The following is a 16,270-nucleotide window of genomic DNA, read 5'->3' on the forward strand; positions in this document are numbered from 1 at the left end:
CCACCATCATTTATGGTGACACCAAAGCAGACATATCATAGCTGCGGGTAAAGTTGTATAATCTGCACAGTTTATGTCCGCGAGGTATTTCCTTCAGTCTACTTTATAATAGAAGAGTACTCAGATATGTCTTATTAATAGCAAACTCTCATAAAGCAAACAATAGGGAACATGATAGATTTGATTATATAAACTTTACTTAGATGATATCTTGATCTATGGAGGCAATATACCTGAGGTTTTAGTAATTGCTCATGATGAAACTCCAAACAATTCATAGTCTAGCAATACATTTCCTCAATGATGTGAGCTTCAGCAAGCAGCAGGGATCCAACCTCCTTCTACAAACAGTGTGTTGTGCTCAAATATTCAGTTTTTATCCTCAGACCTTTTAACAATCCAAGTACCATATTAGTTCAGAAAGAAATCTGTGTTTGATGACTCTTGTGTCACAATGAACTTGCTGACATATTAGTGAAGACATTCTAACCAGGCGCAGAAATTGTACATTTAAGATTCAACAGGCCTTTTACAGTTTGGTTTCAGTTGACTGTCAACATGGAGACCAACTATATACTTCCATTTTACTGTTAAATAATTTGGTTTTGCCTTTCCACTGTAAGCGTACTTAAAGCACAAGCAGCTAGCTATTTTATGTCTTGTCAGTGAATTATTTCAGATTATGACTTTGGTATTCACCAAATGGAATGATATATTCATCTTAGACTACACAGCAAAACTTTATGTAAGCTGTGAAACAAGTCACTTTCACAAACACGTGGAATATGAGCACTCATCCTCCAGCCCCATTTTACCTGTTCTGCACCATGCTCATTGCCATCCAGTCTGAAGGGTAAACATTCTTTCCAATGAGATCTTTGAACATTATGAATGTTTCCATCAAGAAGTCCTAGAACAACAAAATACAGTGAGCCTGTGACCAAGTAACGCAAAGTTTAAGCGTTCTTGCTGTGATTAAAGAACTAAGATGAAGGGTTCCTCTTTGCTTTCCAGTGAAGTCCATGGAAAAAATTCCTGTTGATGTCAGTATGCTCAAGATTGGAACAGTAGTTCTGCAAAACAGCAGTCTCAGATTGCAAATGAAAGCTAAAAGTCATTACATTGGGCTCTTCAAAAGAGATAAACCATAAATGAATGGAAAGAACAAGCTCTAGTACTTCGGAGTAAAACTGTTGAATTATTTATTAATTAGCAAAACAGTCTCACTATGCATAAAGAATTAATAGATTTGAAAAATACAGGATATTTATTTAGTCCATTTAGTCCAAATTTAGTATCCTAAATTAAAAATTGAAGGCACTGACAAAGTTTCCAAACAAACTAAACACTGCTACTTTTCCTAGAAGTATTTAGAGATGACTGCATAATGAACTTAAATAAAATAAACATAACCATTTCAGGTCTCCTTCATGTCTTTTTCCCTCCCTCTGCAGAACTGTTGGAAGCAGTTTAAGGATTACTAAAACTTCCAGGACCAAGTATCCAAGCTGCTTAGAAGCTGAAATTATATTAAAGTAGTGTTACATTTTCAAATAAACTAAAGCACATGAAGAATTGCAAATGCTACCTAAGATTTGATCTGTGAGCATTGCAGTTATGGCACCAATCTCACTTTAAGAAAGAAAGGAAAATGGATAAATCTTGCCAACTGGAAATGTTACCTCCATGGTCAAACTGCAGATGGTGTGATCAAAACCCTTGCCAATACCCAAACTTATTTAAAAGTTATATCAGGAGCATTAAAGGACAGATACGGGACTACTGAAATCTTCTAGAACATAGTGTCTACTGGTACAAACTAGAATATACCCCAAATATTGTTAAATTATGCCAGAAACAACTGGCATAAAATAATGTGTTGCAAGAATAAGGCATTTACTGCATTTAGCTTAGAACATTATCTGGACCAGGAGTAGACTCAGTGGTGAAAATGAGAAGTGGACACCAATCACCTCGGGTGACGTGAGGAGGGGGGATTCAGTTAGTTGAGTGTTGATTTTGTTGCTTGTTGTTTTGTGGGTTTGGGTGGAGGGGTTGGTTTTTCTCCCACTTCAGAACAGTGTAACTCAAAAGATTCCATTACATATTCTTGATTATCACCTTGGGTACAACTGTGACATTTATGTCTCTGATTACAGTATTGGCCAAGCTCACCCTTACAATGACATAGAGGCAGAAATTGCACAGACACAGACTTAATTTGGGGAAGAATCAGACAAGATACTCCAAAACAATATTACAGATTTTTCACAGGAAATTTTTGGGGGATTATTTCTCATCCCCCATGGCTATTTTGTACTCACCACTAGTTCTGAACTTGTCTGAAAAGTTTCAATGTAAACTGAATAATGCTGGTTGTTCATCTGGTTTAAGATTGCTGTCATGCATGCCACAAAATGACTCTGAAAGAAAACGAGACAGAAATCAACACATGCAGATAGCTTCAGATACTGTGTCATGCTCTTTCTAAAGCCAAACTACTCTAAATGCTTGGTACATCCTTTTATGTGTGTAAAATAAAATACTAGTCAAGCTTTTGTAAGCCCAGATGAAAGAAACATCTTAATAACTTGAAAAGGGTAATTCAAAAGCTGCCTTGGCAAAGGGTAGGCTCTGGTGAAAAAGTTGTGTTATTTATGTAATACCACATGGAAACACACTGTGACAAGAACTCTGCATACAAAGCACAACTCAATATTACCTTAAGATTTCTAAAAGGCATGTGATGACAGAATTCTTCCATTAGGAATTTATGGGAAGAAAATACATTAGCCTCAATATTTGCTGATCATTCTAGAAACGTGGGCTATTCACAGGAAGAGATTTTGTAAGAAAGGGTATGTTTTTACATTCTGCAGTCATTTAAGCAGCTATTACTGTACTCTGGAAAACTTCTATGGAATTCTGTCACCTTCCTCCCTCAACTCCTTCCAAACTTCCTTAAAAGGAAATATTTTCTTTTTTCTCAATTCCTGGAAAATATTTTCTCAATTTAAAGATAGAAATGATTTATAATCCTGGGTTTTCACTTTGATTTACTGGAAGTTGTGAAGACATTGATCTCTCTGACAATAACAGCGAGTGATTTGCAGTTCTCTTTTAAGACAGTGAAGAATCCTCCTTACTGATGCCTTCTCATTTGCTGAACTTTTAATCATCGTTTTTAAAGTGAAGCTGCTTTAAATCCTTAGATTTTATTTAAAGAAGAGACTAAGAAGTAGACAAACATAGGAAATAATCGTCTAGATTTACTTGGAATTTTTCATGAGACAGTTTAGAATCAATACAAGGAACGCGCCAGAATTTACTCTGACCAGAATTTCCCGTCCAGCCGGGACTGAGCAGATTCTCTATTGAACTCCGATACACTTTATACTCCCATCACATCGTAAAGGCACCCTTCACCGAAGTAGAAGCTGCAGTTTGTCGTACCCAACCATTTTGTCACCGCTCAGGGCAGAGAAGTGTCCCTTAACTTCAGGTTGTGGCCACTAGGGGTCCTTCCCTCCCACATGTAGCTGCCGTGCAGCCTCTGCCGCCGGTTTCTATTTATTTATTCCTACGTGAGCAGACCCAGCGCACTTCTTGCTTATAAACACTGAAAATTACAATCTAAGGAAGCTATCATGCCTTCTTGTGGAGTAACGTTAGTGCTAGTGAGAAGATTGTCTACTTTTTAAGCCTAAGAAGACACATTTTCCACAGGTAAACCAAAAGCTGTCAGGTAAGGAATCGCGTGTTCTCGGGGACTGATGCTCTTCTAAGAAGAAATGCTGGTTTTCCTGCTGTAGTAGTTCACTTCTACAGTTATGGATCAGAAAAAAATCTTTACTGTGATGTTAAATGTGTAGCTGAAAGTAATAATGAATTGTGAAGTATTCAGTAATGAATTTGACGAGGGGTTGCCATCTGATGTCTTGATTTTGCAAAAAGATTACTGAGAGAAGTTAGAGAACTGTACATGCAGAAAGCCTGTATTTTTAGTAGCTGAATGTTCAGCACAGAATGCCTTTCCAGACTCGTGTTACAGTCATTTCTTGCAAAAAGCAGCATTTCTTCCCAAGCATTAAACAGATGTATTATGATGTTTAAAGGCACACAGACTTGAAGAAGGTTATTTCTTCTGTCAAAACCAACTTCTAAGATGTGTCTAGCTATGTGTGTGATTCTGGTACAGCATGAGTGCCTGTTCTTAGGACCTGTGTATGGTGATTTTAAAATTAACAGATGATATGCCTTGATTACTGAAAAGAGCTGTAAGCAAAGATCAGATATTGGTGGCCAATACCTCACACCCAACCTCTCAAATTCATATTGGTGGGACTGAACGATAGATAAAAAAAGCTTGCTACAAAAACTTCCTCTATCATTTCTGTGTAACTGTAGAGCAGCAAAATACACGAATACTGTCTGATCTTTAATAATTATCCTGCCAGCAATCTCCACTATCAAAAAGGAACTGCAAGCTGGTTTATAGGTTAAAAGCTTGCCCCTCCCTCCTAATCCCCCAATGCCAGCAATAAAGATTCGCTTCTCAGATGCAGCTTCAGATCTCTGAAGCACTTCAGCAGTCTCAGCATTACCATTCTCACTGCTAGAACTTAAGTGTAATATAGGACTATAAAAGCTGTGGTGAAATCTACAGATATCGTTATGTAGTCACTTAGATTCTCCTATGCTATACAAGTACCTCTTACTAGAATGTGCAAAGAGCATGAACTGCTTGAAAACAGAGTAAGTTTTGCACAAGAACAATCTACTGCACCCTGCATGCAGGCTGCATCTTCACTGGATGGACAGAGGAACTTCAGAATCAAAGACCACTTACAAACACAAGTCTAATGCTTAAAATTCAAAACTTCATTTCATTAAGTCAAGCATTGTATGTAGGGATGGAATAGTATAAAAAAGGCTGTGGCAGAGAAGGTGAACTTCTTCAGAAAGAATCCTAGTAAGTCCGTCCCTCCAGCTGTGCTTCAGCCTGTTAGGATTTATCCTGTGAATTACAGCAGGAAATGTTGATTGGAATTAGGTCAAACGTATAGAAAAGGTAAATGTATCCAAGTACAAAGTTGACTAATGAGACAACACTCACAGAAAAATTAACAGGAATAATTCGGAACACTGCATTGCCACAAGGAGATTTAATAAAATACGTTTTCCAACTTTAAAACATTCCATTGAAACATAAAAGAACCTGGAGCGGAAACAGCACTGAATTCTATTTCTTAATTAACCGATTGGCTGACAGCCCTTCATAAAATGTGTGAAGAAATAAGGAATCAATAGTCTGAACATCGCGCTTGATCAGGAGCAGGAACATGAGTAAACAGGTAATCAAATGACAGTGAGACGGAGGAGAGAATGTGACAGGAAGCACTCAAATTCCCCGCCCACTTAAAAGAAGCATAATTAAAATCAAACTTAAATGACCTATAATCCTGGCTCCAGTATAAACACTGCAAAAGAGTGGCTAAGGTAAAAGAAATGCTGCTTTGGTTGAGTCTATACAAAGTACATCTAAGGGATCATACATGTATTTTGCTAAACAAATAGAGCTTCCTAAGGTCAAGCAGAAAGAATGTGGAATTATTTGCACTGTTGTTGGAACGCATATTAGCTGTGGGTGCAATATGAACAGGAAAAGAAACATCTGAAAACATTAGGGTCATATGAGTAAGATGACAGACTTCAACACCTAGCAACTAAATCCCAGCATACTTTCTAATAGCAGATGGTGACAGGTTGCCGTAGTAACTTCAAATAACACTAGCACTGCAAGAATAAAGCAAATGCACTAGAAACCAAACAGCAACAGAAATAACCTCCAATGGAGCTACACTTTGCTCCAAATCTGGCAGAAGTATTTCAGTGGCTCTAGGGTGGGTAATTTTCATGCAGGTGTACTTGTGGAAGGACTAAGGAGGTTATTTATTTCGTGTTGGCACTTAAGTAACATTTATCTTCATTAAAAGAGCACTTGATCAACATAGAGCCTGAGTGTAAATATATAACCACATGTTCATCGTTAAAAAGCAGACAAAATAGAAACATGAATAACTGCTAATAACTCAAAGACTTCTGAAGGACAAAAATGATGTAGGGGCTTTATATCCCCTTTCTAGCAAATTAGTGGATGTTTTAAATGCTCATTTTACTTACCTTCATAATTAATGTAAGTTAAGAGGACTCCTGTACCACCATCTTCACAAGCTGTAACCATATATTCACTCATGATGGTTTATGTTGATTACTGCAGTTTTCTGTATTGGACCAGAAGGTCCAACATTTTTGTGGGGCAGGAAGTGATCTTACTGCTTAGTATAGATTTAATTCTGAACTCCCTTTCAGGTGAAGCCAGAAGTTTCAAAACTCATCACATCTCAGTAACTGCAATTGCAACAACGGTGCACATAAAAAGGGTGATGTAGGATTTCTACAAGCCAAACAGTTCTGTCTTTTTTTTTTCTGTTCAAATCTAGTGCAAAAAACTTTCTGGAGGAAAAGTGATAAATATATTACCTCTACTGTAAGTAAAGCAAAGCTAACCAATCAACTGCCTCAAGCTAATGGTAAAAATCATGAACACATACTTGAGAAGACCTCCCAAAATACTGTCATCACAGAATCGAGTCATCACACCCATGCAGCATCATGAGCCAGAGGGCAACAAAATTACCAGCCAAGTATGAAAGATGCTTTGTGATGCCATAAGGAGCCTTAGTGGTTTGAAGCCACAGATCCTCAGAAAACCATATTAAACCTTGAGAACTGTGGCATATGTAGAGGTTAGCACAGACATCTTTATCTTATTCTGGAAACACTGAACAGCAGCACTCTGAAATGAAAAAATAAGCAGAAATGCTAATGGAGTAGTTCTGTTTCTTCTCCAGAAATAGATGTCACTGCCAATGCATGTGCTGTCCTAAAATGTACCATTTCTAGCTGTAAAAGTGCAAAAATGTAAGTATAAGAATAGGCTGCTATGCAACAATCCAGGGTATTCATCAGATGTGTGGAGTATGTCTGAAATGGGAAATAGCTCCTAATCCATACAGACCTGGAGCTCGTCAATGAGCACACCTTACTAATAATTCACAATAACAGATTCATCTACTCTCAGTAGGTCTGAGGTTTTCATTTCCCATTTATATATTCACACAGTTCACTGGGTTTGTCTTCTTGTCTTTTATAGCTGAACAGAAGCTTAAGCATCTTTCCATTTCTTCCATATCGTACTGACAGCTTCTGATATCTGACTGAAAACATGCTGGGCTGGTCTAGCTTGCTGTACTGTTTTCTTTATGTTCATATGATTTATCCAAAAGGATTTGCAACTATAAAATCAGACGACTACCAGATGGAAAAATATAGGACAATTTATAACACAATGAAAAAGTAAAACAGCTGCTCTGTAAGATTTAAAGGTATGTCACAAGTTAGGCAATCAAGGCAACTCCAGGCTTATTTCAGTTATGACTTTTTCAGACACAGATAAAAGCAGTAAGAGAATGGCTTATGCTGTCACATAAAAGCAACATAACTTTTTTAGAACATACCCTTTGACATCTATTTTTATTTATTTTTAACTTTTTGTTTCTTTCTCAGCAATATTCCAAAAAGAAGATTTTTCATTCGCTGCAATGTTTTTTGCTGCTGGAAGGTTTTGCTGTTTGATCGGTTTTGTGCCATAAATTCACTCCAGAATTACTACCACAGTCTCTGGCTAGCATGAACACTCTACTGTAATTGATCTAGCTTGTGCTTATGTCTGTGCTCACACATAGGTGTGTTATTTACTACTTCTCCCAGAATATTAACATTGTGTTAATCTTCAAGAAGTAGGTACAAATAAATTTTGGATACCTATTTCCTATGAAGCAGGATGAGCAGTCAGTGCTTGAAAACTGAACTAGCTTGTTCAGAGCAGTTACCAAAAACTGTCAGTGTTCCACTTCCTCACTTAACCACTGCTGCCCACACTCCCCATCTCAGCTCTGCTGTATCAGATGAAATCTTGCATCCTTGCCTTCAGGGATCTGTGCAGCTTCATGCTGCATCTCTTTCCTCTTCCTCTGCAATACGCTGCCTGTTTCACCACAATTACTTTAGTTTCCGGACTGGTCTCATAAGACCAGAAGAAACTTCCTGCCCTGGTCCCAATCCCAAATATCCTGGTGCTGTCAGGCTGCTTATTTCACTAATTTCTTATTTGAAGTGCCATTCCATTTCTCTGTTGCCACTAAACCAGATGGTCAGGCAAATTGGCAAAGCATGGTTTGTCCTGCCAAGTGTCCCAGTGCATGCATTCCTGTGGTAAAGACAGTGCAGTCAGTATTCCACAGAAACAATGAAAGCGCATATGCCAAACACAAGCAAAGACTAAGATTATGGATGTTATCCCCAGTTTGTTCACTGTCTTCTGCATTTCAAGGGACTAGAAACAAACTGGGAACCTGACGGACATGATACAGTGGCTAGAAGGAGCTGGAGCTAGTCCCCTCCCCAGGGTTATAATAAAACCCTGATGGGATTGGCAACTATATAGGACTAAAGCAAACACATGAGCTGCTAGGGAGATCAACAGAAAAGACTAGAACTGAGCACTTTAAGTTCATTAAAGGGCAATAACATCTTTTATTTCTAAGCCATATATTTCACATCTACACATGTGAAGATAACTGTCTTATATGCTGATTCATTTCCATAAAACTAAACAGAGCCACCTCCTGTATTCCCAGAACTCAGCCACTGTTTAATTGATTTTTGTTCTTTTTCAGCTGCACTCACTGAAGACAGAGAAATTAAATTAAACTTCAACTACATGATCAGAGATGAGACTAATACATTTGTGGATGGTTAAAGCAGAGCTTTATCATAATAGCTCTGCTTAAAACTACTCCAGAAACTTCTCTCTTGCTTTTTAATTGTCTTACAAAGAAAAGAAGGCCCAATAAAAACAATTTCCCAACAACTTGCATCTATTACTAACAAATCTACCACCTGTGTATGTTTAGGATTAATTAATAGCAACCTCTAAGGAATCCACCAATACATTGCCTTGTAAATTATGTAAGATTTTATTGTATTATTGCATTTTGAGCAATAGCACAGCTGCACTTGAGCTTCCAAAAACACAGTGTACCCAAACATTTGCAAATGACAATGTGCAGCCATCTCTTAGGCTGAGATTCAAATCAGCGAGGTTGATAACCCTTTTGCAAGGTCAGTGTCTACCCTTTTACTTAGGCATAGCTAAGCTGCAAGACCCAAGTTGATGAGAAATTAAAATGAAATTAATTTCAAATCATTGACTTTTTTAGCCACTGTAAAAACCAGATTAACTTTTCTGTGAGGAGCCTGGTACTCTTCCTGGTATTTTAGACAGACACTAACACCAAAGAGCTTTTAACCTGGCAGTTCCACAGCAAGAGCATCGTATTGGCACTCTGGTCATTTGTTTAATTTTGTAAAAAGAACAACAAAGCCAGGCTGCGAATGGCAAGAGTTAGGAATTCACTGCTGTATTTATAGCTTCTTTTAAATAATAGTTCATCTTTACCTTCGTATCTTCAAATTGTTTTGACTACTGCTGTGATGGGGTGAAACCTGTCTATGGCCTGTTCTGGTCTGTGGAGGTGGAAAAGGGTAACAGGAAGACATATTCAGTGTACCCGGCACATACACATTGCCTAAAGCCAGGAGTAATGTCAGTATTTCCTTTAAAGCAATCTTTCATACTCAGCCTGCCTTAAAGAAAGAAGTTAACTTGCACATTGTTGATGACATTACATAAACGTTTATGAAGAGGTTTTTTTCAGGACCTAGACAATGAATATATGAAGGGGCACCAAAAAAATCCCCAAACACCCTGAGCCTTTCACAAGGATCCTCAAGATTTTGGTAGCAAACCAGCTGAAATTCATGGAGATGCAGAGGTATTTGCCCTGAAGCTGCCCTTCTAACTCAGTTGTCTGCAAACACTACCCTGGCCAAGGGACTCGCGCTACAAAAAATGTTGCTCTCTGCTCTTTCACAGCTACAGTAGGGGAAAATAGAAGAATTGAGATAGATTCAAGCATGTGTGTGCACTGGAGCTCCAGTATAGACATGAATTTACCCAAAGAGTTTAAAAAGAATCAGACAATCATGTAAAATGCATCCAGTCTGCACAAACAGGGACTTTCCCATCAAGGAAGGATGATGTACTGACATAAATCTTGGTTAGTGTAACACAGCATGTATAAAAACCTCATATCATTTTTTAACTATATAACTCTTGCACTGGGTAAAATAGTATGTGGGTTTTAAAGGTGGCTATTCTGTGGAAAGGTGTTACATGAACTTCTTCATGCAGTTCTGTTAAGTTGCTACTTTCTGCCACAGATGAAGGCAGGGACAAAGTGCACAGAAATCATATTTTCATTTTTAAGTAAAACCAAAAGAGTAACTAGCAACTTTCTGAGCAGTTTTACTTTGCGTCTGACGTATGAAAAATGTTTAAATGCTATCCAACGGGAGGGTTATATTTTAGGGTCTTGTTTCTATATAAGGGGGCTCCACCTTTAAATACAACAAAAATCTTGAGGTGTGGTTAGAGTGCCTAAAAAACAAAGTTCACAGCAAAAAAATAGAACCCTAAGACAGAGCTCTTTGCATGTTCAACCTGGGGTAACATGGTTAACAGAAAGCATAAGGAATAGTCTGAAAGAAGAAAACCACAAGGGAACACATGCATAAACATGAAGGGATGAAATCTCACAAATTACACAACGACCTGTTTGTGGGTATTCCGCTAACTACTGCCAAATAAGCATCCTCTCCTCAGTGTGTCTCTTCTTAGGGAGTGCTACTTCTAACATGTCCCAGATGTGTTAGTTTCAGTTATAATATCACAGAACCAAAGAATCCTGAATCTGTGGTAATATACAGAGAAAATCACTAAAGGAGCATTGTCTGCACACATACATCTCCTTTGGGGGAATTCTGTCATATTACCACATGACACCTGGGCTCTGGCAGCATAAGGAATATTGCTTTAATAAGCCTGCACCAGCCCAATGAGAGCTGAATTCAGTATGCACTCACTAGAAAACTAGGATGAAGATGGGAGTAGAAATTACTTTGAATAACTAAATCAGGGAATATTTTAGCTCTTGTTTTTTTCTTCCATTTTCTAACTGAGGAAAAGAGAAGCCAGGGAAAAGCCTGTAAAAAGGCAAGGCTGTTACTACGGGAGATGAACAATCACATAATTATACAGGTAAGGGTAAATACATAACCATACTTAAGTACAAAAACACTCTTTTAGAACCATCTTCGTTCATATGTGCTCTAAACAGTTCTAGAACTGTATCTACTTGGGAAACTTCTCAATTTGACCGCTAAATCTGCCCCATGAGGCTGGGACAGCAATTTTGCCAATGAAGAGGAGACCACATTGATTCCAGAAAGCCCTGGCTTATGCTCCTTCACTAGCATGACTGTCCCTCAGTTGGTCAATGAAGGCAATAGGACAAGAGAAATAGGACAAGTCCCTGGTTTGTTTGGGGGATTGCTGAGTGGGATTTTGGGGTTTTAGGCATTTTGGGGTTTCTGTTTGCCTTGGTTTCTATGGCGTTTTATTGTAACACACATTAACATGTTCAAAGGCAACACCTTGGCTACTGTAGCATTCAATCTTTCTTTCAACAAATTATAACCTTTCTAAAATTCACCTCATATACAGACAAAAAAAAACCCCAATCATAGATCCTCCTCAGAACACCCAAGAGTATAGCTACAAAAGCAGTGTTATAGTAGGTCTTCCCAAACACGAACTAATTTTCCAACTTTTTCCCTGCACATTAGCAAACGTGAATATCAAGATGTTTGTGGTGCTAGGACTTCTGACCATATGATCCTTCCACCCTTTGGGGAATGACAGCTATACACCAGAAAGAAACTTCTTGCTTTATGTTGCTTTGTGTGAAAATATTCAGTATTCTAAGTCTCTTATTTTTATGATTAGTCACTGCAATACAGAATGTGTGGGAACATCTGCATATATCTAATGACACATGCAGAAAAAAGATTATGATTAGAACTATTGCAACCTACACCTCCACTGATTACCTTTCTATATTAATGCTATTAGATTTAACAGCAGTTTCAGAACTATACTACAGAAACTGTTGATAAAAGCTTATTAGGTCATGGTATATAGAATCATCCTTATTACACCACTTCATTGAAATGATACAAAAGGAGCTGCTTATAAAGCCAGTAAGTTTTTGTCATTTTAACCTAGTAATGAATACACAATCACCTCTATGGAACTGAAAGAGAGGACAAGCATTTGGTAGATTCTCTACTATCACATATTCAAAAGAATTTGCAAGATATTTTAACAGGACTAACCTCTCGATGGCATCATTATGGTATGTTTTATAAGCATATTCTTTTCTCATCTAATTTAGCACAAACACATTGAGCTGAGTGTTACATTACAGCTTCCTGTGATCTATTGTGTGGTTCCTATTCAAACAAAGCCCTCTCAGAATTATGGCTGCAAGCTGACAATAGTAACAAAGGAGCTTGGAAAGCCAGAGATGATTCTCATGCTCTTATTTAACTTCAAAGAGAGCTGAAATCTTAATTTCCCATTTGGATCATTATCTGCTTTTAAGGCATGTTTTTTTGAGAAGGAAAAAGGTAACTTGCTCTGCTCAGTTTTAATTTTAAAGGATACTGCTACTATTTTATAGCTTCAATCAGAATCACTGGACTGCAGAGCTCAGTGCCAGTATTTTGTCCCCAAAAAACAGATAAAAAGTACAAGATGCTATACACTCCTTCCTACTGAACTTCTTAACTTTAAAAAACATCTTTCAAAAAAGCATGTACTACTATACTTTTTAAAGAGATGAAAATGACTTTTACTTACTCCTCAGTCTAACTTCCCAGCCTGTGAGATTGCTAAATACAGATATTGGAATATTAAAATAATTTTAGCAAATAATTACAACCTATTTTTAAAAAACGCAAAGACAGAAAGGAGTTTAACCAAACAGTAAGTGTTGATGCCAAATGAATAAGGCAAATGTGAAACACCGGAACAGTAGTGGAGCTCCCTTACCCCTTCCAGATCATCGTGAAAACCTAAATGACAGTGCTTCAATTAGAGAGTTCCAGGACATTAGGACGGCCTGAGCAGGTTGTACAGCCCAAGTCACAGATGCTACGGAAGAACAGAATAATCGAGCACAAAACCAGGAAACCAATAATGTAGCCACCAGGATCTTGGAGGAGAGAGAAAAGCATCTGCACTCTATTGAATTCATGAATATATTATTCAGGATTTCATAGCACTCTGTAGGGAAGAGGTTCTTTGGTGGCAAAGAAACTAAGGAAGAAATTGTGTAGGATATGGGCAGTGGGCGGGCAGAGTAGTTTAGACCAGTCACTGTTAGCAGCTGAAAAAATCCCAAACCTAGCCTTTGTTCAAACGAATTTTGCTGTTGCTGCCTCTTCCTCCTTCATCAGTGGTGCTCCCTCACAGGTCTGGGCACACCAGCATTTCAAGACAAGCTAAAGGAGAAAACAACCTAAAGTACAAGTCTATGTAGTATCATGGGGACATGCAAAGTGTATGAAGATAAACCTTCACAGTCTGCAGCAGTCATAACTATGTGAATCCTATGGTTTTCTGGAAGCTATTCATGAAATAATAGCAGGAACACAAATGTCTCTATCAGCATACAAAAATAAAAATAAAAAATAGGAAGTTTTTGGTCACTCCTGTTATACAAGAATATACATGCCTTTAGGCTGCCACTTACATAGCCTGATATTCCTGTCTTATAAAGCTTTTTCTGGACTTACTGTTACGAGAATAACATTGCAATCTTGACAGAATAAACAGCAACATTTCTGTTGTTTCTAGCATATTTAAGTGTTGTGATAAGTTTTTTTTAATTTTACAAGACAAAACCCAAGCATATCAAGCTGAATTGCACACCTAGTTATTTTTTGCGAACACATTCTGAGATAACCCAAGCTTCAACAACAAATTCTGGGTTGCCTGCCTTGCTCACTTTTGTGGCCATGCAGTCACTTGGTTTCTTGTTTAACTTTCTCTGGAAAAGAGCAGAGAACCTGCACACACAGTCGTGTCAGTAATGAGACAAAGAAACCATCCTCTCAGTTTATGCCTCCAGCATAGCAGCAGGCTGGGCACAGATCAGGCACTGCTGTCTTCTGAGGCATCTTGAGCATTGACAAGAAGATGATAACCTTTTGGTCTGGAACAACACAATCCTCTTGCCCCTGCTAGGCCTCGGCCACAGGTGGAACACTAACTGCACGCAGATGCTTCTACGTTAATGAACTATGAATCTCCTGGGCTTTACCATAAACCAAACATTTGACAGGAAATCAATGATCTCAGCAAGTTCAGAAGTTAAAATCACCACATTCACGGGTTTTATTTTCAGTGCTGAGACTTATTTCAACTCCACACAGAAGTGATTCAGTCATATTCCACAGACATAATCCCAGAGCTTTCGCTGCCCTGACAGGAGAGCAGGAGTATTAAAACAATGCTACACATGGCAATAATACTGTAACTTAGAATTGGTATCTCTGTCACGGAACGAGCTGCAGTGGAGCTTGTGTTCAATACCTGGTGCTCCTACCATTGATGCAAAGCTTAGAGAGCCATTGCAAAGCTAAATTATTTTTCAGGCTGCAAATTATAAACTGAAGTGGGCTTTTTTCCAAATCCTCTCCTTACAAAGAGCAAGGCTTTTCCAAAGCAACTTCTCTCTATTTTTAGGAAGTAGTCAGGCAGTAATGATAGCACAATTAATTTTTAAAGGCACCTGCCCCGCATAATAATCTGTGCACCTCACAAGCAAAGCATTAAAATAAACAGGACAGAAGTGGCCTATAAAATAACAGAATAAAGTCACAGAGAATTATGGATCAATCAGTGCACCTGGCTGAAAACTTGACTGAAAAAATTGCCTTCAGAATGCTTATGAAGGAAACTATACCTGCGTCCATTCTCATGGCTTGAAAGAGAAGTACTGCACAACAGACCAGATGCAAGCAAAGCAAAACATCCCTCCGTTGTCACTGCTCATTATATATTAGCAACATCAAGCTGTTGGGTTGTTAAAGAGCCTGTCAGGATACTAAGTGTTGTTGGTTTAAACATATTCTTGCAACTCTTGCAAATCTGCACTTTGAGTTTCCTAATGCCTGCATTACAGACAGCATGAAACATGTAAAATTGGCGAAGGCAAAGCCAAAGGAAGAGAACAAGCATACCCAAAGACTTTTTATCATGTAATTCTCGTGTTTTTAACTGTAACCCCCCAAAATACACGTCATTGAGCTCTCCAAAACACAGCAATCTGATGGTTGCTGATGAAGTAAAATTACACGTAGCAGGAGCTTGTAATAAGCAGCAGGTTCTGGCTTGCTGTGCTCTTCTCACCAGCCACCCTCAAGAATGGGTAATTCTGGCTCCCAGAAGGTTGATGATAAAATAAACAGAATTCATACAAGAACCCAGACTACCAGCCTTATTGACAATTGTATCACTGATTCATTCTGCAAACATCCAGAGAAAAGACATGTCAATGCATTAGACTCTTAGCAGACTACACTGCAGAAGGATAAAACCTGAGTAAAGATTCCTCTGACGCTGAGAAGTAGTCATGATCACAATTGATAGCAGATTTTCTCAAAGGAGTCCCCAGCTCATTATCTCTCAACCTACATTCCTTCTCCACCTGCAGCTTTTCACACCAGAAGCAGGGAGCTTATGGGAAACGTCATTCTTTTCGTAGACCCTGCCAAAGCCAGTAAGCGTAATTTCAGTCTCTCCAGCAGTTACTGTCAGCCATTTTCCTGTAACCCAGTCTCTAAACTGCCATAAATCAATTCCCTCATACTGAAAATGTTTTTCAAAACCAGTAGTTAGAAAGAGATACAGCAAGGTACGTTCGGCTAAGTACACAAATGCATCTCATGAGGATGAAATATACTGCCACTTGCACTTCAGATGTCATTCATGCCCTGAAGGAACACAGGTAAAAAAGCCTTAAGCTGCAGATTTTAAACTCCAGCCCTATTATGATGAATCTGGCAAAACCTTTCCACACAGGTTTCAATATTTCCATAGGAAACACAGAAGCCATTGGAGAGTGTATTTCAGCAGGAACCTGGCATGGTTTCTTCCCTGGCTCCCAGTATATCCAGG

The 16,270-nt window shown here is 38.4% G+C and overlaps 1 protein-coding gene across 1 annotated transcript in view; it reads right to left on the reverse strand.

Moving 5' to 3' along the window:
• DOCK2 (dedicator of cytokinesis 2) overlaps positions 1-16,270 on the reverse strand; it is a 167,788-nt gene that overhangs the window by 66,664 nt on the left and 84,854 nt on the right. Inside the window, exons 28-29 of the mRNA XM_080627460.1 lie at positions 2,325-2,423; positions 816-910 (exon numbers count right to left, since the gene is read on the reverse strand). Of these exons, the coding sequence (XP_080483586.1) occupies positions 816-910; positions 2,325-2,423 (194 nt within the window). The remainder of the gene's footprint in view (positions 1-815; positions 911-2,324; positions 2,424-16,270) is intronic.

The sequence above is a fragment of the Psittacula echo genome, assembly GCF_963264785.1.
Source record: "Psittacula echo genome assembly, chromosome: 11".
NCBI lineage: Eukaryota > Metazoa > Chordata > Aves > Psittaciformes > Psittacidae > Psittacula > Psittacula echo.